General features: G+C 42.3%; 1 protein-coding gene across 1 annotated transcript in view; it reads left to right on the plus strand.

Annotated features, from left to right (window-relative positions):
- Positions 1-22676, plus strand: part of p3h2 (prolyl 3-hydroxylase 2) — a 160142-nt gene that overhangs the window by 103118 nt on the left and 34348 nt on the right. Inside the window, exons 2-3 of the mRNA XM_060834648.1 lie at positions 19726-19878; positions 20361-20550. Of these exons, the coding sequence (XP_060690631.1) occupies positions 19726-19878; positions 20361-20550 (343 nt within the window). The remainder of the gene's footprint in view (positions 1-19725; positions 19879-20360; positions 20551-22676) is intronic.

The following is a 22676-nucleotide window of genomic DNA, read 5'->3' on the forward strand; positions in this document are numbered from 1 at the left end:
ACTTAAGGATATTTTGAGTTTGAGAAGTTCTTATATAAATGCATATCATTTTTTGGCTTAGTCCTTTGACTCTGTCTCTTTATTAATATGGTCACTGTTGCAATATGGGACAAATATCTTATTGAAGATAAATAAAATAAAGAGCTGCAGATGCTGGAGATCTGAGACAAGAACAGAAATTGTTGGAGAAACTTAGGAGGGCTGGCAGCATCTGTGGAGAGAAAGCAGAGTTAACCTTTCAGGTCCAGTAACTGACAAAGGATCATCAGACTTGAAGTATTAATTCTGCTTTCTCTCCAAAGATACTGGCAGACCTGCTAAGTTTTTCCAGCAGTTTCTGTTTTTGTTTCAAGTTTAAAGTTCTGTATGTCCCCATCAAGCAGCCTCTCTGAGATGAGACAGTAATTCATCATCTCTGCACTCCGTCTACCTCCAATGTTATCCTACCAGAGGAGTGCTGCACATCATGTATAGTGTCCTTCAGGCAATGACTCCTGGAGAATAAAAACAAAACAAGAATTAGAAATAAGCAGCAGATCAGGTGGTATCTGTGGAGAGGGAGCAACAGATCCATGATCTTTCTGTTAGAACTGGGGAACCAACAGCTTCTGTAGACCCTGCCTTGAGGGTTTGGATGTTGTACACACTGTCACAACCTTAAGGAGGCAGGGCTGTGGACATTTAGAATACAGAGCTTCAATCTTCTTCCCTGCCATTGTGGACTGGAGCTGGGATCCCAGCAGTGGCAGCTTGTAGCCGTGGGTACTAGGGGAAACCCAATATTCTGCCAGTGCCATTGACATTTAATGAGACCACTTGGGACCTTTGTCAGGCCCCTGCCTCAGCCAATGTGTCGGAGACAGCATCATGGTGGGAAGTCAAAAAAAAGCAGTTCCAACATGTGATCCTTTTTGTTTCAAAAATGAGCAACATGACAAATGCTTTGGAGCTGTTTCCCTGCACCCTGAGTCCTGGAATAGTTCTGATCACTTGTGAAAAGATATTGGTTGAGGCCATCAATGAATGCTGCCACCTTGTGGTGTCCTCCATCTCTTTCTCCCTGATTTGAGCATTATTCACCTTGCTCTGTTGACTGCTTGTCACCCCTAATAGTACAACGAATGTGGAAATGGCTGTGAAACAGGACTCACTTCTGATACAGTCTAGGTCAGGTCTCACAAATGGTTGCAAGAGATGACCTCTCCAAATTGCAGTACTACTTCTGAACTGCACTGAGTGATTGTCTGGATTAGGCACTGCTGTGCCTGGAATGAGCTTGAACTCTCTGCCCTCTGACATGGGAAAGAATGTGCAACTGTGATTGGTGCTTGCCGATGTATGTTGTGTCTCAGTTCAGCATCAAAGCAAGTGGCAAAAGCACAAACAGTGAGGATTCATCATTGAATGATTACAGCTTACAGGAAGGCCATTTAACCCATTGTGCCATTGCTGGCTTTCATAGAATCCCTACTGTGTGGAAGCAGGCCATTCAGCCAATTGAGTCCAAACTGATCCATCCATCCCTGTAATCCACCTAGCCTGTACATCTCTGGACAGTATGGGCAATTTACTATGGCCAGTCCACTGAACCTTCACATCATCAGACTGAGAGGAAACCGGAGCACCCAGGAGAAACCTATGCAGACACCGGGAGAACATGCAAACTCCACACAGACTGCCACCTGAGGCTGGAATCAAACCCAGGTCCATGGCACTGTGAGCCAGTAGTGCTAACCACTGAGCCACCATGCTACTACTAAGGTGCACTTAGTGCACTGCCCCTCTTCTTCACTCTCTCTCCCACATCCCTGCACCCTCCTGCTTGATGAGCATTTTGAATATCAGAGAATACTATATGTCTCCGTAAACTGCCACTCTGCCCATCATATCTCTGCTGGCTGAAAATGGAGCATCTCGTCCTCCTATGATTTCCCAGCATTTGGTCCCTATCTTTGGAAGTTATGATTCTTGAGATGCATATCCAGACAACTTTGAAATCATATGAGGGTATCTGCTTCAGCTACCCTTTTTTTTTGGAAGTGAGTTCCAGACCCTGATCAGCCACTGGAGGGAAAACATATTTTTTCCTGTCCCCTCTAAATCTGGACAGACTTGGGAGGAAATTGGAGTTCAAGGAAATACATGGTAAGGCTATACTACAAGCTGAAGGAAAGGACAAGTATTTTAAATAGTCTCAGCAGCAGGTACAACAGATGATCCACTTCCTTTGAGGACCAGAATGTGTGGAATGTCTTGCTTTCAGATTGGACAGTGTTGATACTTCTGGGACATTGTTTGGAACCTAGTTTGGAATGTAGCATGGAATGGAAGGGGTTAAATCTGTCAGTTTGGTGAAGGACATTCTGTAGCATTGGAATGTTGATTATAAAATCTTTTCCATTGAGCTGTTAGACTCTGGGCTGAATAAATTCCTCAGGAATTACCTAATGATGTTCCGGTAGGTTCAATGGTTTCTATGGCAATCACGCAGTGAATATATTCTGCCTGGAGGCAAAAGGGAAGATGGGCCTCCTGTCACAGTCACCGTTTTTCAGCTTCTGTATATTTCTCATTTCCCAAACCAAGAGAAGCTCTTTAAGTACAGAGAGGTTTTCCAGGAGATTTGACAGAGCAGTTCAGAATCATGAGGTTTGATTGAGAAAGTAAAGAGAATCTTCTTTCCAAGTGCAGGGCTTATACAATTAAAGGTATGGCCATAGGTAGTGTTGTAGAACAGAGATCTAAGGATTCAGGTACATAATTCTTTGAAATTTGTGTCACAGATAGGGTAGTTATAGGGTAGTTAAGAAGGCATTTAGCATGCTTACCTTCATTACTCAGACTTTTTGACCTATAGGAAGAATATTATTAAACTGGAGAGGGTTCAGAAAAAATTTACCAGGATGTTGCTGGGAATGGAGGGTTTTAGATATAAGGAGAGGCTGGAATGTTTTTTTCAATGGGGTGTATGAGGTTAAGGGGTGATCTTATAGAAGTTTATAAAATCATGAGGGGCATAACTAAGGTGAATAGCAAGGGACTTTTTTCTAGGGTGGGAGTGTTCAAAACTAGATGACATAGTTTCAAGGTGAGAGGAGAAAGTTTTAAAAAGGGCATGAGAGCAACTTTTTTACACAGTGGTTTGTGTGTGGAATGTACTGCCTGAGGAATTGGAGAATGAAGATACAGTTACATCATTTAAAAGACATTTGGATAAGTACATGAATAGGAAATGTTTGGAGGGATATGAACTGAACATGGGTAAGTGAGGACTAGAGCTGAAAATGCGTTGCTGGAAAAGCGCAGCAGGTCAGGCAGCATCCAAGGAACAGGAGATTCGGCGTTTCGGGCATAAGCCTGAAACGTCGAATCTCCTGTTCCTTGGATGCTGCCTGACCTGCTGCGCTTTTCCAGCAACACATTTTCAGCTCTGATCTCCAGCATCTGCAGACCTCACTTTCTCCCCTAAGTGAGGACTAGTCTAGTTTGGGAAGAACGTAATAGCTGGAGTAGGCCACCTGGCCCTTCAAGCTTGCTCTGCCATTCAGTAAGGTCATGGCTGATCTTTTCATGGACTCAGTTCCACTAACCGCGCTCTCACTTTATCCCTTAATATCTTTATTGTTAAAAAAAAAATCTTAGCTTTAAAAACATTTACTGAAGTAGTGTCAACTACTTCACTGGGCAAGGAATTCCACAGATTAACAACCCTCTAATTGTAAGGAAACACCCTCTTGTCCTAGTTTCACCTGCCAGTGGAAACATCCTCTCTACTTCTATCTTATCTATTCCTTGAATAATTTTATATGTTTCTACAAGATTCCGCCCCCCCCATTCTTTTGAATTCCAATGAATATAATCCCAGTCTGCTCAGTCTCTCCTCATAAGCCAATCCCTCAATTCTGGAATCAACCTCGTGAAGTTCCTCTGTACCCCTCCAGTGCCAGTACATCCTTTCTCAGTAAGGAGACCAACACTACGCACAGTACTCCAGGTGTGGCCTCACCAGCACCTGTACAGCTGCAACGTAACCTCCCTGCTTTTAACTCAATACATTTAGCAATGAAAGATAAAATTCCGTTTGCCCTGCTAATTACTTGTTGAACCTGCAGATGAACTTTTGGTGATTCATGCACAAGGACTCCCTCTGCATAGCAACATCCTGCAACTTTTTAACCATTCAAGTAATAATCCTTTTTATTGTTACTCCTACCAAATTTGATGACTTCACATTTGTTAACATAGTATTCCATCTGCCAGGCCTTTGCCCACTCACTCAAAGTATCAATGTTCCTCTGCAAAGTTTCACAGCCCTCTGCACACTTTGCTGTGCTATTCATCTTAGAGTTATCTACAAACTTTGACACACTACATGTGGTCCCCAACTCCAAATCATCTATATAAATTGTGAATAATTGCAGTCCCAGAACCGATCCCGGGCACACCATTAGTTACTGATTGCCAGCCAGAATAGCATTTACTTATCCCACTTTTTGCTTCCTGTTAATGAGCTGAAAATGTGTTGCTGGAAAAGCGCAGCAGGTCAGGCAGCATCCAAGGAACAGGAGATTCGACGTTTCGGGCACAAGCCCTTCATCATGAAGGGCTTATGCCCGAAACGTCGAATCTCCTGTTCCTTGGATGCTGTCTGACCTGCTGCGCTTTTCCAGCAACACATTTTCAGCTCTGATCTCCAGCATCTGCAGACCTCACCTTTTCCTTCCTGTTAATGAACCAATCCTCTATCCATGCTAATACTTTACCCATAATGCCATGCATCTTTATCTTATGCAGCACCTTGTTGAAGGCCTTTTGGAAATCTAGGTACACCACATACACTGAGTCCCCATTGTCCACCTTGCTCGTAATGTCTTCATAGAATTCCAAAAGATTTGTTAAGCATGACCTGCCCTTCATGAACCCATGCTGTGTTTACCCAATGGGACAATTTCTATTGAGATGGCTTGCTATTTCTTCCTTGATAATAGACTCATGCATCTTCCCCAGTACAGAGGCTAAGCTAACTGGTCTAAATTCTAAATGTCTACCTCCCTTATTAAACAGTGGCATCGCATTTACTGTTTTCCCATCTGCTGGGGTTGCCCCAGAGTCCAATGAATTTTGGAAAATAACCACCAGTGCACTTGCTATTTCTCCCACCATCTCTTTTAGTGCCCTAGGATGCATTCCATCAAGGCCAGGAGACCAAGTCTATCCTTAGCTCCATTAGCTTGCCTAACACTACCTCTTCCGTAATAATTGTTTCCAGGTCCTCCCCTACCTTGGTCTCTTTGTCACTTACTGGCATGTTATTAGTGTCCTCCACTGTGAAGACAAATACAAAATATCTGTTCAATGCTTTGGCTATTTCATCATATCCCATAAATAGATGCTCCATTTCATCCTATAAAGGACCAATGTTTACTTTAGCCACATTTTTTCATTTTATATTTATAGAAACCTGTGCTATCTATCTTTGTATTCTATGATAGAACATGAGAAAAAAACTATCTTACTTTTTTATAGCTCTTTTTGTGGTTTTCTGTTGACCTTTTAAAGTTTTCCCAGTCTTCTAGTTTCATTCCACTTTGTATGCCTTTTCTTTCAATTTGATAGCCTGCCTTATTTCCTTTGACACCCATGGCAGATTACCCCTTTTCTTACAGTCCTTCCTTTTCACTGGAATATACTTTTGTTGAGCACTTTGAAAAATTGCTTTGAAAGTCCTCCACTGCTCGTCAACTGTCCCACTATAAAATCTATGTTTCCCTATTTTAGTCAAGTCCTCCCTCATTCTATTGAAGTCCTCCTTGTTCAAGTACAGGACCCTGGTATTGGATTTTATCTTCACACACTCCGTTTGTATTCTAAATTCAACCATATTGTGATCACTCCTTCCAAGAGGATACCTGACTGTGAGGTCATTAGTTATTCCTGTCTCATTACACAGGACCAGATCGAGGATAGCTTGCTCCCTCGTCGGTTCCATTACGGACTGTTTAGCAAAACAATCGCGGATATTCTCAATGAACTCCACCTCAAGGCTACCCTGACTGAGCTGGTTCGACCAATCGACATGTAGATTAAAATCCCCCATGATAATTGCTGTACTATTTTTACAGGCATTAGTTATTTCTTTGTTTATTGCCCACTCCAATGTAATGTTATTATTTGGTGGCCTATAGACTGTGCCTATCAGGGACTTTTTCTTCTTAGAATTCCTAATTTCCACCCAAATGGATTTAATCTTATTCTCCGTAGAACATATGTCATCTCTCAGCATGGCCCTGATGTCGTCCTTGAATATCAGAGCTACACCACCTCCCTTACTTTCCTGTCTGTCCTTCAAATAGTCTGATACCCCTGGATATTTAACTCCCAGTCGTGACCCATCCTGTAATCATGTCTCAGTAATGGCTACTAAATCATATTCATTCGCGATGATTGGTGCCATTAACGCCAATTGGAAAGCTTTTAGTTTCATTTCACAGAAGCCGTAACTGGAGTTAGAAGAACGGTTTCTCCTGGAAAAACTGATTTGTTCGTAAGAAAAATGTTACTTCAGATGTGTTTAGTTAAAGCCCTGAAGAGATTATTTGATGCTAAGAAGATTTAAGTTCTGTTGTGGGAATAATCAAGGAAGAAACTACCAACCTCCTAAGACTAGGAATTGAGTAGAACAGTTAAGTCAAACATAGATGTAATAGGGAAGGGAACTCTTCCTGGGATTTGACTATTATAAAGGGATCGTGTTGTAAATAGACTGGATTTTGTTCTGCCATGTGCATTTGAAATTTTTTGCATTATGTACAAATATCTTGGTTTGTTCTATTGCATCTTTGTTCCTTTGGTGTAGTAAACCTCCGTTTTATTGCTAAAATTAGATCTGCAGCATTGTATGCTTATCATTCAGTGAAAGAAAGTCATGTTCAAGTTTTAGGAAAAAAATACGATCTATCAAATCAGATTTCAGGTTGGGATCTGACTTATCCTGTAGTAACATCAGCTATGAATGGATATTTGGTCAGAATGTTATCTTGGGTTAGATTTCATGCAAATCCAGAGGGAAGAATACAAAAGGAAACAGAAATACCAGGAAATGTATGTACTGGTCAGACTGGAACCCAGTGCTGAAGTAGAAAAGAGGAGTCTGAGCATTGTCTGCCATATGCAAGTTTCATTGGTTTTTTTCCTTCTGGGGAGATTGATAACTATCCATAGTTCACATGCAGATGGAATGGAGTTCTTGATAGAGACTTTGAAACAAAAACTTTGGTAGTTATGATAATTAATTAATTGAAGGAGGTAGTGAGCTGGAGCTCAGTGTCATAGCATACACATGAACATTCTTGCTGTGTAATTGAAAGACGTGCTCAAAGAGCAGAATATAGATGAGATATAAGTATGACAGATACCAGCAGAAACTGCAGGAGTGGGAAGGGGCAATAAGCAGATTCTTTTTGTGAATGTGAATGGGGTCTCATCTACTCAACAGAAAGGCTGCACTTAAACTGAACAAAATACTGAGACATTATTGGTGAAAATTTTCATTAACATATTTTGAACTCTGCCATTTGCTATTATAAGAAAGTGATTAGAATTCATAACCAGCTGCGGTTTGACAATTGTCTCAATTTTCTTACAAGAAAAGTCTGGTGTCTGTCAGCTTGCTTTTTAAAAAGAAATCCTGGTTCATTAAGCTTCTGAAGTGATAAAAAGCCAGCTATACTTATGCAGTCCCACACTGACATGATTAACTTTGTTATTCTCTGAAGTGGGCCAGTAGATCATTCAGTTCATGTTGATCTAGCAATGGATCAACGATGTGGCCCATCATAAGAGTCACGGTGCAATTGGGTTAGAAATGCTGACCATGCAAAGCCACGTCAGCATCCTTAGAATGAATTTCTTATTTAAAAAAACCATGAAGCCCAAGTCAGGTCCAATTTGTTTCAAAAATGATGCATGCTTTTTTTTTTAAATTGAGAAGAGTTTGGTGGGTTTCATGGTGCTGATGTGTTTATGTAGGATTCTTGAACCATATCAGTGCTATCCAGCCAGCTGGCACAATGTCTGCATCTTACTGTCCAAACCCGCAAGCTACAAAAATCCCAACTCACATCTCCAGCTGTGAGTAATACTCCTGAAGAAATTTTGGATTTTCAATCGTAACCAGTAGCTCGGACGCTTGCGTTGCATTAGGCGCAGGAAATTGTGACAAAGCCCACATTAATGACCTCAGCAAATGATCCACGCTAAACTTCACGGTACACTTCTGAAGAGCAGGGTACTTATTGGGGAGTCTCAGGACTGAGGGAGCTCTGCGCTGTCGGAAGGTCAGTTCAGGGCCTGAGCTGTTTGCAGTATCTTGCTGTATACAAATTCGCTACTGCATTTTCTACATTCTAGTTACATCATTAAAGTTCTTCATTGAATGTAAATGTTTTTGGATGCCCTCACATTATGAAAAATGCAATAAAGAAGCAAGCTTTTCTTTTTCTCCATAATTTTCCATAGCAATACAAAAGGATTACATTGATTTTAATACTTAGAACACAGAATGTAGAACATCACAGCGCAGTACGTGCCCTTTGGCCCTCGATGTTGTGCTGACCTGTGAAACCAATCTGAAGCTCATCTGACCTACAGTATTCCATTCTTTCCATATGCCTATCCAATGACCATTTAATTGCTCTTAAGTTGGTGAGTCTACTACTGTTGCAGGCAGTGCATTCCAAGCCCCATCTACTCTGAGTAAAGAAACTACCTCTGACATCTGTCCTATTGGCCATTGCCAGTGTCTAGATGGGTTAACAGCCACTGTTGAGTTTGTTGCTGGTCAGGCAGATCCCAGGTTTGATCACTGCTCTTTACTGAGGAACATTCTGAACATCCAACCCTCCCCTTGAGGAGGGGAAACACTGAGTGGAGAAGTTGTCTGGGATCCCCACCAGTGACCCCTACCCCATGCTTCTTGTGAAAAATTGTGTGGTTCATTTGGGTGAAGAGAGAATACAGAATATTGGGAGGCCTGGATAAAGCAGACGTGGAAAAAATGTTTCCACTAGTAGGAGAGATTCAGACCTGAGGGCACAGCCTCTGAGAGAAGGGATGATCCTTAGAACTGAGATGAGGAAAAATCTTTTTAACCAAAGGGTGATGGCTCCATGGAACTCATTGCTGCAAAGATCTGTGGAGGCAAAGTCATTGAGTGTATTTAAGAAGAGGTTATTTGGTTCTTGATTAGTAAGGGAATCAAGAGTTCTAGAACAAAGGCAGAATGATTGATTTGAGAAACCATCATCCATGATTGAGTGGTGGAACAGATTCAATGGGCTGCAAGGTCTAATTCTGCTCCAATATCTTATGGGTTTATGAGAGGATTTGGCTTGGGTCTGAAGCTGCCACAGTTGAATAATCTTCTAGTGATTGCTGCCCTAAACGCAGATGAGGTTTGCTGTTGATCCCACCTTCTTGAAACCAGAAAGGGCAGTTGTAATGTTGAAACTGAGGCCTCACTATCTCCCAGAGCATTGCTGTCTGATACCCTGCCTGTGATTCCTCTCAATAAATACTAAGAAGAATTCTTTAAAAATCTTGAGAGTGATTTCTAACCTTCATTTCGTTTCTCCAGTTTGAAATGCTTTGCTTTCATCATTTATTTGTTTATTCCTTTACTCACTCAGTGAACCTTCTGGTCATATCTGATATTGTTTTCAATTATAGAACTTACTATCCAGTCCTGGCCAGAATACTCCCCACTGTCTTGATGCAGCTCCAACAGAATTCAAGAAGCTTGTGACACCATCCATGACAACACAGTACGCTTTGGCACCAATTCCATCACTTTCACCATCACTACCAACACTCAGTAACAGCAGTGTGTACAATCTATAAGATGCACTGCAGAAATTCACCAGTGCTGTTTAGATAGCATCTTCCAGACCAACTACCACTTCCAAATAGAAGGTCAAGGGCAGTGGTTACATGGGAATACCATCAGCTGCAAATTCCCCTTCAAGCCACTCACCATCCAGATATATCACCGTTCCTTCACTGTCACTGGGTTAAAATGCTGAAACTTCTGTGCCCCAATCCCAACCTCATTGTGGGTCTACCTACAGCAAATGGACAGGAGTGTTTAAGGAAGCAACTCACCATTTTTCATGAGTCCGAAAACCAACAATGTCACATCATTTGTCAGATTAAATTTTCTTCTTTAAGTATTTCACAAGGATAAAGTAAGATGTAATTGACTTTTGTCTCTGGTATTTTGTTTAAAAGCAATGATATCTGCATACCTCTGAGAAAATATATGTGATTTACTAAAATGACCTCAGCGTTCAATGATTGGAATTTATTCTCTGATTGTTCTCTGGCCTATTTCACTCTGTCCCTGTTGCTGTGTAGATATTGACCATGAATGTCGCTGACATGGAACATATCGCCTCGAATTCTACTTGTCTTCCTGTTTAGTGACTACAAAGTGAAACCTTTATTGTTGGTTCCTATCTTTGACTTTGTATTAGTTTAAGATACATTCTAAAGAGACCGTGCAAAGGGACCTATTCATTTATCTTGCATTATATCTGTTTTGGGAGAATTTGATGGGTCGTGTGGAGAAAACTTTACTTGGTATCTAACCACATGCTTTACTTATCCTTGGTGTGTTTGATATGGATGAGCCTGATCCTTATGTTTAATATTTCCAGTCTAAGCCTCACTTAGGGATGGGAAATTGGACAGGACATGGTTACTGCGCTGTTAGAGAAGCTTTTGAAGAAGGGAGGTAACCAAGATGCACCATTTGAACACATGATCCTTGTAAACACAACCCTCCATGAAGGTGTGTGCATGGGTTGTTGAATATTCTACAATCAGACAGTGTTTTCTTGACATTGTGTCAGGGGACAGCACTCTTCGCCTCCTAAGACAGAGCCCTGGATTATTGAGGGAGTGACACACACAAGTTGAAATGTTAATGTGAAGCTCAACCTGTCCTTTCATTAGTGTAAAAGCTCCCATGGCATAATTCAAAGAACAATACAAGATTTATCAATTCTTAATCCTCAAGCAACAACAGACCCAAAGAGGGGTCACTGGACCCAAAACAATTGACTCTTTCTCCTCATATATACTGAATTTTCCCAGTAAATTCTGTTTTTGTACCAGCTGATTATCTGGCCATTTTCACGTATCTGTTTGTGGGAGCTTGCTGTGCACAAACTGTGTGTTTCCTGCAGTACAGCAGTGATGTAACAAATTCAAGATATTCCATTGAATCCCTGGGACTGGATCAGGTATACCATAGAAGCTTGTGGGAAGTTAGGGAAGTGATTGCTGTCCCCCTTGCTGAGACATTTGAATCATCAATAGCCACAGGTGAGGTGCTGGAAGACTGCAGGTTGGTTAACCTGATGCCACTATTTAAGAAAAGTAAGAAAAAGTCAGGGAATTATAGACTGATGAGCCTGACATCAGTGTTGGGCAGTGTGGGAGGGGATTCTGAGCATCAGAATTGACATGAATTTGGAAAGGCAAGGACTGATTAGGAATCGTTAGTATGGCTTTATGTGTGGGAAATCATGTCTCACTAATTTGATGGGGTGTTTTGAAGAAGTGACAAATGGGATTGATGAACGCAGAACAGGGGATGCTTTTTATATGGGCTTCAGTAAGGCATTAGACAAGGTTCTATGTGGTCGACTGGTTAGCAAGGTGCGATCACATGGAAAACAGGGAGAACTAGCCATTTGGATACAAAGTTGGCTCAAAGGCAGGAGACAGAATGGTGGTAGGGGTTGCATTTTGGACGGGAGGCCTGTTACCAGTAGTGTGCCGCAAAGGTTAGGGCTGGGTCCACTGCTTTTTGTCATTTTATGTAAATGATTTGAATGTGAGTATAGAAGTATGGTTAGTAAGTTTACAGATGACACCAAAATTGGAGATGTAGTGGACAGCAAAAAAGGTTACTTCCGAGTACAACAGGGTCTTGATAAGAGTGGCCAATGGCTAAGATGTGGCAAATGGAGAATCTATATAGATGACAGGTGCTACACTAGGGCAATTCAGGGCAAGACTTTTACACTTAATGGTAAGGCCCTGGTGAGTGGTGCTGAACAAAGAGTGCGGGTTAATAATACCTTGAAAGTGGAGTCGCAGGTTAGTGAAGATGGCATTTGGTATGCATGTCTTAATTGGTCAGTGCATTATGATTAGGAACTAGGAAGTGATGTTGCAACTGTATAGAACGTTGGTTAGGCCACTTTTGGAATACTGCGTGCAATTCTGGTCTGTCTACTATCGGAAGGATGTTGTGAAACTTGAAAAGGTTCAGAAAAGATTTTACTGGGGTTGCCACGGTTGGAGGGTTTGAGCTTAGGGAGAGGCTGAATAGGTTGGGGCTATTTCCTCAGGAGCGTCGGAGGCTGAGGGGTGACCTCAGAAGGTTTTATAAAATCAAGAAGAACATGGATAAAATTAATAGACAAGGTCTTTTGCCCATGGTAGGGGAGTCCAAAACTAGCGGGTGTAGGTTTTAAGGTGAGATGGGAAAGGCTTAAAAGGGATCTAAGGGGCAACTTTTTCAGGCAGGGGGTAGTGCGTCTATGTAATGAGCTGCTAGAGGAAGTGATGGAGGTAGATACAATTACAACGTTTAAAAGGCACCTGGATTAGTATATGATTAGGAAGAGTTTAGAGGGATATAGGCCAAATGCTAGCAAATGGGACTGGATTTATTTAGGATATCTAGTTGGCATGGACGAGTTGGATCAAAAGATCTGTTTCAAGGATGTACAGCTCTAAGACTCTATCTTTATCTTTAATAGGCTAATTTTGGTGTATAACCAGTCAGCATTTGGACATGTGACTGCTTTATCCTGAGATCACCTTCTTCAATCTCCACCCTGCCTTGTCTTTAAATCATTGATGTCAAAGCTTTGCCTGTTGAACAATGCTGTTCTTCATTTTTTATTTCTGTTTTTTTTCCATAGCTACTTTAAAAAGATTTATTTTGTGGTTATTAATGGCGAGATCATCTCCTACTGTAATACATTCCATTTGGCCTACTTCATTTTGTTCAGAACCAGATCCAACACGGCTTCCTCCTTGGATGGGGGACATAATGATCAAGAAAGTTCTGTTTAAAATTCCTTTCATTTAGCACCATGTTTTTCCCAGTCTATATTTGGAAAATTAAAATGATGTCATGTTGTTACTTGATTTTTGTTATATATTTTTTAAAAAATTTCCGACAAATTTGTTTATCTGTCTCTTTTTCTGTATGGAGATCCCTATAAAGAAAATCCCAAAAATGTACAACTTCCCCTCTGCTTCCATTCAAGCCATGTAGAATCATCCTGAAAACCAACTGCTATGTCCTTTCTATTTAAACCTGTAATAGTCCCTTTGGTTAACATTGCCCCTGCAACTTTTTCCTTCTGTCATTTCTGACTATTTAGTAAACAGGAATATTGAGAACCATTCCCATTCTGCTTTACATCGATGGCCATGTTGACGTAAGCACCTCATCGTCCCATACGATGATTTCTACCTACAGCCCACTAACTTTAGAATTAAATGACATGTCTTTTGTCATTTCTGTTATTTCCTTCAAACTGGTCCTTGCAATGTTTTGTTTTCATTTTTAATGTTACTGTTGTTTTAAATGTCTTCAACCACTGGTTTAATTTCTGCTATTTTTCTGGATTTCCAGATGAACATTCCATGATAGCTCTAAATTCAGCAAGAACATTGACCCTAGCTTTTGTTTGTGTATAACTTGCCAGTCTATAGCTAAGCAATCCTGTGTCTGCTTAGTCATATATTTTTATCTGATATGCCATTTAGGAATCTGTTGCAGAAATAGAATCCTAGAATCACTATAGGGTGGAGACAGGCCTTTTGGCCCATCAAGTCCACACCAAGCCTCCAATGTCCATCCCACCCAGCGCCACCTCCCTACACTATCCCTGTAACCCTGCATTTCTCATGGCTAACCCACCCAGTCTGATGTGGAGGAACTGATGTTGGACTGGGGTGGACAAAGTTTAAAGTTGCACAACACTAGGTTATCGTCCAACAGGTTTATTTGGATGCACTAGCTTTCGGAGCGCTGCTCTTTCCTCAGTTAGCTGTTCTAGCCTGCACATTCCTGGATGCTCTGGGCAATTTAGCATAGCCAATCTACCCTCACTTGCACATCTTTGGGTTGTAAGCAGAAACCTGAACATCCGGAGGAAAGTTGTGCAGGCAAGGGGAGAATGGGGACTGTTTGGGTGGAGTTTGTTCAAAGGGTGGAATCAATCCCGGGTTGCTGTCCCTGTGAGGAGCAGTGATAACAATGAATCCACCCTGAAGACACTGATTCCTTGATGTTCAAACATCTGACAAAGACAATAAAACACAAAGAAAAGGACATCAAATGCACAGAGATGTAAATCACAAAGGACCGAAGTGCTAGAAAAACTCAGATAAACTGAATGAAAAGTATTCAGATAAAAATAAATAAATTGAAATCAAAACTACCATCAAGAGAGTTTCAACAGTGACAGACCTGTCCCCATCAATTCTATACCCCAGGGTTGTGCAGTGACAGTTCTGCCCGTAATGGTACTATACCCCAGTGTTGTGCAGTGACAGACCAGTCCCCAGCAGTATTGTATTCTAGGATTGTGCAGTGAAAGACCAGTTCCCACTAGTACAGTAACCCATTAGTAGACAGTGACAGACCTGTCCCTACCTTTTGAACACTGGTGTTAAAATATGAACTACTAAGTATGCGCAGAAAGAAAGCATTGTTAGAGTGGAGAAGGCGGCTATTTGGCCAATCCTTCTGCATTGACTGTCACATTATCATTCACTTGAATTCTCTGTTTAATTATGCACATTGTTCCTTTGCAAACAACCATCTAATTCTCTTTTGATGGCTTTAGTTAAATCTGCTTCCACCACACACTCGAGCTGCACTTACACCCTGAAAATGCTTCTCCCCGATCACTTCCTTGTTTCTTTACTAATTACTTTAAACCAGTGCCACTTTATCCTTTTATGAGTAGGAACAATTTATCCTTGTTTAATATCTCCTGTTAGGCAGTTAAAGGCCCTCTATCTAGATGCATATGATTTACTTTGTCATTAGAGAGATGAGGCTGCAGTGTGACCAAGATTTGGAGCTGAATATTTAAGGAGATTGGGTAGCCTTTTAATTAAGAAAGACACAAAGTGAGAACTGCAGATGCTGGAGATCAGAGCTTAAAAATGTGTTGCTGGAAAAGCGCAGCAGGTCAGGCAGCATCAAAGGAATAGGAGAATCGACGTTTCGGGCATAAGCCCTTCTTCAGGAAGAACATATTTTTTAAATTAAGAAAGGGAGTCAGAATATCAATAAGAGAGAATCTTTGATTGAAAGATCAAATGTGAAATTAGCTTGGGTGGAAACAACAAATGAGCAGTAAACATCATTGAGAGTTATTTATAGGTCACCACATAATAGTGGAAGTGGTAGGCATGCCACACATCAGGAAAATAAATATGTGCTTTGCATGATTACTTTAATTTTAACACAGACTGTCAGTACAAATGCTCCATGGATGAATTCCTGAAGTGGCCATGAGATAAGTTTCTGGAGCAGTAGCCAACTAGGAATCGGACTAACTTGGATTTATTATTCTATAATGAGAAAAAGGTCATTAATAAAATTCTTGAAAAGAAATCTTTGGGAAATAGTGACCATAATTTCACCTTATTAGAATGTGATGTGGTTTACTTTGAAACCAAGACTTACATTGATGGAAGTGATTTATGAAGGCATGGGAAGCTAATTGGCCATGGTGGATTGGAAAAATACACTAAAAATATTTATTATAGACAGGAGGTAGATGCAGTTAAAGAATGTCTATTTCATCTCCCAGACCATCCAGGACCTCATCACCTCAGGGGATCTCCCATCCACCGCCTCCAACCTCATAGTCCCACAACCCCGCACCGCCCGTTTCTACCTCCTGCCCAAAATCCACAAACCTGCCTGCCCCGGCCGACCCATTGTCTCAGCCTGCTCCTGCCCCACCGAACTCATCTCCCAATACCTCGACACGGTCCTGTCCCCTTTAGTCCAAGAACTCCCCACCTACGTTCGGGACACCACCCACGCCCTCCACCTCCTCCAGGATTTTCGCTTCCCCGGTCCCCAACGCCTTATTTTCACTATGGACATCCAGTCCCTGTACACCTCCATCCCCCATCACGAAGGACTCAAAGCCCTCCGCTTCTTCCTTTCCCGCCGCACCAACCAGTACCCTTCCACTGACACCCTCCTTCGACTGACTGAACTGGTCCTCACCCTGAATAACTTCTCTTTTCAATCCTCCCACTTCCTCCAAACTAAAGGAGTTGCCATGGGCACCCGCATGGGCCCCAGCTATGCCTGCCTCTTCGTAGGATATGTGGAACAGTCCATCTTCCGCAACTACACTGGCACCACCCCCCACCTTTTCCTCCGCTACATCGATGACTGTATCGGCACTGCCTCGTGCTCCCACGAGGAGGTTGAACAGTTCATCAACTTTACTAACACCTTCCATCCCGACCTGAAATTCACCTGGACTGTCTCAGACTCCTCCCTCCCCTTCCTAGACCTTTCCATTTCTATCTCGGGCGACCGACTCAACACAGACATCTATTATAAACCGACTGACTCCCACAGCTACCTGGACTACACCTCCTCCCACCCTGCCCCCTGTAAAAACGCCATCCCATATTCCCAATTTCTTCGTCTCCGCCGCATCTGCTCCCAGGAGGCCAATTCCAACACCGCACAGCCCAGATGGCCTCCTTCTTCAAGGACCGCAGATTCCCCCCAGACGTGATCGACGATGCCCTCCACCGTATCTCCTCCACTTCCCGCTCCTCCGCCCTTGAGCCCCGCTCCTCCAACCGCCACCAAGACAACCCCACTGGTTCTCACCTACCACCCCACCAACCTCCGCATACAACGTATCATCCGCCGCCATTTCCGCCACCTCCAAACGGACCCCACCACCAAGGATATATTTCCCTCCCCTCCCCTATCAGCGTTCCGCAAGGACCACTCCCTTCGTGACTCCCTCGTCAGATCCACACCCCCCACCAACCCAACCTCCACCCCCGGCACCTTCCCCTGCAACCGCAGGAAATGTAAAACTTGTGCCCACACCTCCACACTCACTTCCCTCCAAGGCCCCAAGGGATCCTTCGATATCCGCCACAAGTTCACCTGTACCTCCACACACATCATCTATTGCATCCGCTGCACCCGATGTGGCCTCCTCTATATTGGTGAGACAGGCCGCTTACTTGCGGAACGCTTCAGAGAACACCTCCGGGCCGCCCGAACCAACCAACCCAATCACCCCGTGGCTCAACACTTTAACTCTCCCTCCCACTCCACCGAGGACATGCAGGTCCTTGGACTCCTCCACCGGCAGAACACAACAACACGACGGCTGGAGGAGGAGCGCCTCATCTTCCGCCTGGGAACCCTGCAACCACAAGGTATGAATTCAGATTTCTCCAGTTTCCTCATTTTCCCTCCCCCCACCTTGTCTCAGTCGGTTCCCTCAACTCAGCACCGCCCTCCTAACCTGCAATCCTCTTCCTGACCTCTCCGCCCCCACCCCACTCCGGCCTTACACCCTCACCTTGACCTCCTTCCACCTATCCCACCTCCATCGCCCCTCCCCCTAGTCCCTCCTCCCTACCTTTTATCTTAGCCTGCTTGGCTCTCTCTCTTATTCCTGATGAAAGGCTTATGCTCGAAACGTCGAATTCTCTATTCCTGAGATGCTGCCTGGCCTGCTGTGCTTTGACCAGCAACACATTTGCAGCTGTGATCTCCAGCATCTGCAGACCTCATTTTTTACTATACATAGTTTACAACTAATACATATTCCCTTACACCACAAACACTCAAAATGAAAGGTAAACTACTCCTGGCTAACAAAATAAGATTTCATTAGAACAAAGTAATTGGCTTATAAGGGTGCCAGAAAAAGTAAGCTTTGAAAATAGCAGTTATTTAGAATCCAGCAAAAGTGCGTGCAGGTGCACAATTGGGAAGACAATTGGTATGTTAGCTTTTATCACAAAGGTGTTTGACTGCAGGAGTAAATGTACCTTGCTGCAGTTGTAGGGAGCCTTAGTGAGACCACACCTGGAAAATTGTGTATGTTTTGGTTCCCTTATCTAAGGAGGGATACACTTGTCACAGAGGGATTGCAGCAAAGCTCATGAGATAATCACTGGGATGGCAGGATTGTTTGATATGATCCATCTAAATTTTAAAGAATGAAAAGTGATCTCATTGAAACTTACAAAATTCTTACAAGTGTGACAGGGTGGAGGTAGAATGGATGTTGCCCTTTAGTGGGACATCCAGAACAAGGGGACAGAGTCTCAGAATAAAGGGATGGCCATGCAGGATTGAGATGGGGAAAATTTGAACATTCCAGGGGAAGTGTGTGCTGGGAATTCTCTGTCCAGAAAGGTTCAATCATTGAGCAGGTTCAAGACAGAAATCAATTTTGTTTTGAGGCTAGAGATATTAAGGAAATTAGATAATATGAGAAAGCAGTGTGGAGCTAGGTGACCAGCTATGTTCTAAATGAATGGCATAGCAGACCTGATGAGCTGAATGGCCTAGTCCTGCTCCTAGGCCCAGATTTTTCATGATTTGGAGATGCCGGTGTTGGACTGGGGTGTACAAAGTTAAAAATCACACAACACCAGGTTATAGTCTAACCTGTTGGACGATAACCTGGTGTGTGATTTTTAACTCCGAATTTTCATGATTTTGAATATCAATCAAATCTCCTCAGCCTTCTCTTCTCCAGGGAGAACTGTCCGACTTCTGCAGTCTATCTGCGTGACTGGTGTTCTTCATCCTTGGGACTACGCTCATGAAATCTGTCTCTCGCCAAACCCTGCACATTCTTTTTGAAATACAGCTCCCAGAAATGGACGCAGCTAGAGTATTGTCTAATACAAAATGTAATCTCCTTGCTTCTGTGATCTATTCCCCATTTTAATAGAGCCCAGGAGACTGAAGAAGGGTGACTGGACTTGAAACATTAACTGTGATTGCTCTCCACTGATGCTACTGGACCTGCTGAGATTTTCCAGCAATTTCTGTTTTTGTTCTCGGATACTGGATGCTTGATTAACCAAATTCTCAACCTGTCCTGCCAACTATAATGATCTTGGTACATATACACCCAGATTCTCTGTCTTGCTCCTGCACTTCCTTTGAAATCGTACCCTTTAAATTGCACTGTCTCTCCGTGTTTTTCCCAGCAGAACATATCACATTATCTTCAACCATGATCTTATTGAATGACAGAGCAGGTTTGAAGGGCTAAATGTTTTATTTCTGCTTTTATTTCTTGTGTTCTGTAAGCAGTTGGTGGATGAGAGTCAATGATAGTCAATAAATGTGATGATGATGGATGGGACTTGATGCTGCATTTTTGACCAATGGTTTTGTTGCTGTCTCACCAATGGAATTCAGGTGTAAGCTTAGTCTGACATAAAAGGCTTGTTTTAAAAATGTCATCAGGCAAGTTAGAGAAGGAGTAGACAGAAGTATGTGAGGTGCAGTGTGTGTTAATATGCCAATGCTAATGTGCTTTCAGCTATACAATGAGAGGCTTTATTAACACAGCTGGTAATGTCTGTAATGTTTGTTTCCAGCTCAATGACTTGGATAAAGCAGCTGTAGCAGCTCACACATTTTTCCAGGCGAATCCTGAGCATGTGGAAATGCGGCAGAATCTAGAGCGATACAAGCTGATGAAGGGAGTGAAGGAATCTCACTTCGTCGATCAGGATATGAGGCCATACATGGTAAAGAAAGAAATACAGAGTGTGTACCAGCAAATGAGACTGGAATGTCAGGGAAATATATTGGGGGATGCAAGATTCTGTAAAGTTAAATTTGTAAACCACCCAATTGATTGGCAGTCATGTTTTTGTAATTGAGCTGTACAGAGAATATTGGGTTGTACCACCAATGGGGCAGGTCTGCTACTGTATAACAGTGGGGTGTAGTACTGCTGGGGACTGGTCTGTCACTGTACAGTCCTGGAGTATGCATGCAGTGACCTGAATATCACTCCGCTTCATCTCTGAGCATCTTGAGTGAATGCATCTGTTAGTCTGTCATTACGATGCAGCTAAAACTGAATATATTTCAAAGAAAAAAATATTTTCCTTTTAAAGGAACAGTTTGTTTCTTTTGGAAATTTTGAACATGCGTTGTTAATTAATAATTTGATTTTGAGTTGTTTCACTGAACAAACTCTCAATCTTGTCTCATTTATATCCAGGTAGCCTTCAGTACTGGTATGAAATATTATGATGAAGAACAGTATTCCCTAGCTATTGATTCATTCGAAGAGGCACTTACTCAGTACTGGGTCGCTGAGACTGAGTGCCGTGCATTTTGCCAAGGCCCACAGGAGTTTGATGGTAATAATTACCCAGCCAAGAGTTTTCACCTTTATGAGCTCATCACAGGTATGACATTCTGAATATCTCAGCGTGACTTACATTTATCAAGCACCTTTTGAGAGTGTCCCGTTATCTCTAACTCTTTGTAGTCGACATATTATTTTTTGAACGTTGGAAATTATTAAGTTTAAGTCAGGACTCTGAAGTACAGGTATTTCTAGGCTCTGACCTTGATCTACATCTACATTGTGAAGTCTCCTCCACAGCTCCATCTCTGAATTCTACTCCCACTGCCTGTCATCCCCGGGGGCACTCCATTCTGCTCCCCCTACCCTTCACCCCCAGGGTCATCTGTTCTCATTGGAGAGAAGAAGGATAAAAGGGGAATTCATAGAGATATACAAGATGATCAGAGGATTAGATAGGGTAGGCAGTGAAAGTCTTTCTCCTAGGATGATGACGTCAGATTGTATGAGGGCGCGTAGCTACAAACTGAGGATGATAGATTTAAGACAGGTGTCAGAAGCAGGTTCTTTACTCAGTGTGGTAAGTGCATGGAATGTCCTGCCTGCCAATGCAGTTGACTCAGCCACATTAGGGAGATTTAAACAATCCTTGGATAAGCACATGGATGATGATGGGATAGTGTAGGGGCATGGGCTTAAATTAGTTCACAGGTAGGTGCAACATCAAGTGCCAAAGGGCCTGTTTTGCGCTGTATTGTTCTATGTTCCACATTCTAAACCTGCTCCTCCAGATCAAGGTGTAAACCCTTTGTCAGTCCTGCTGGTCTCCTTTTATGCTTCTTCACCAAGTTCCCTTTTTCCCCTATTTATAATTGCTTCCTTGCATGCCATGTTTGTTTGACCATACTGTGACATTTGTTCACAATCATGACCACCTTGTCCTGGTCACACTTAATTTGTAAAATCCACATAATAAATTAGCAAACCTGTTTGTGGATTGTGTGTCATCACCTTGCTAATTTGCACTGAGTTTCCCTTGATCAGGAGGCCCTTGTACAGTAGTATCGATTAGTCACAAACCAATCAATGTCATCTCAGAGACCTAACGTAGCAGCATATAAATGTGGAGCAGGAGTAGGCAGAGTCTAATCCTGCTCCTATTCACTATGGTCATGACTGATCTGATCCACTATCCTGCCTGCCACCGATGACGAGTCAAAAGTTAATCAGGAGCCTATTGAATTCTGCTGTAAAAATACTCAATGACTCTGTCTCCACTGGTCTCTAGAACTCTTCAAACTCAAGGCTTTCTGGAAAAAAAAGTCATTCTCTTCTCCATCTTAAATGGGAGATCCTATATTTTTAAACTATGTTCCCTAATTCTAGCCTCCCCCAACTTGACAAAGTTCCTCAGGATCATTTATGTTTTCATAAGATCATCCACATGTTTCTAACTGGAATGGTTGAGTTCAGGTGCTCCACCTCCACCTCATAAATCTTGGAATTGATCAAGCAAACTTTCTCTCAACTTCTTATGCAGTTCTGTCCTTTCTTACATAAACTGACCAGCACTGTACGCAATGCTCCAGATATGGTCTCAGCAATACTCTAATCTAGGAGAAAAACGTCTTTTCTTTGCTATTGCATTTCCTTACTGTAAATCCCAATATTCCATTTGCCTTCCAAACACTTGAAATACCTGCATACTAATATTTGTGTGCTAGGACATCCAGATCCCTCTATACCATCGAGCTCTGCAATCTCTCCCTGTCTTCAATACTATTTTTAAAAATTTCTCCTGCCAAAGTGTCCAAGTGCACGTTGTATTACATCTGCCAGTTTCTTACCCACTCACTTAACTCACTATATTCTCTTCAGAACTTAGTTTCCTATCTTTCTTTGTGTCATCTGCAAATTCAGCAACCATCCCTTCATCCAATTCATTTCTATAAATTGGAAAACAGTTGAGGTCCCAGCATTGAACCCTGTGGCACACCATTTGTTACATTTTGTCAACCCTCTGGAAATCAGCAGATTCCCTTTTGTCCAAGTTGCCTGTTACTTCAACAAAGATCTCTAATTTATACAAACACAATTAGTGTCATTGAGTCATAGAGATGTACAGCATGGAAACAGACCCTTCAATTCAACTTGTCCATGCTGACCAGATATCCTAAATTAGTCTAATCCCAAAATTGATGACCACTCTCTGTCTCCTACGTTTGA

The sequence above is a fragment of the Hemiscyllium ocellatum genome, chromosome 13 (genome assembly GCF_020745735.1).
Source record: "Hemiscyllium ocellatum isolate sHemOce1 chromosome 13, sHemOce1.pat.X.cur, whole genome shotgun sequence".
Lineage (NCBI taxonomy): Eukaryota > Metazoa > Chordata > Chondrichthyes > Orectolobiformes > Hemiscylliidae > Hemiscyllium > Hemiscyllium ocellatum.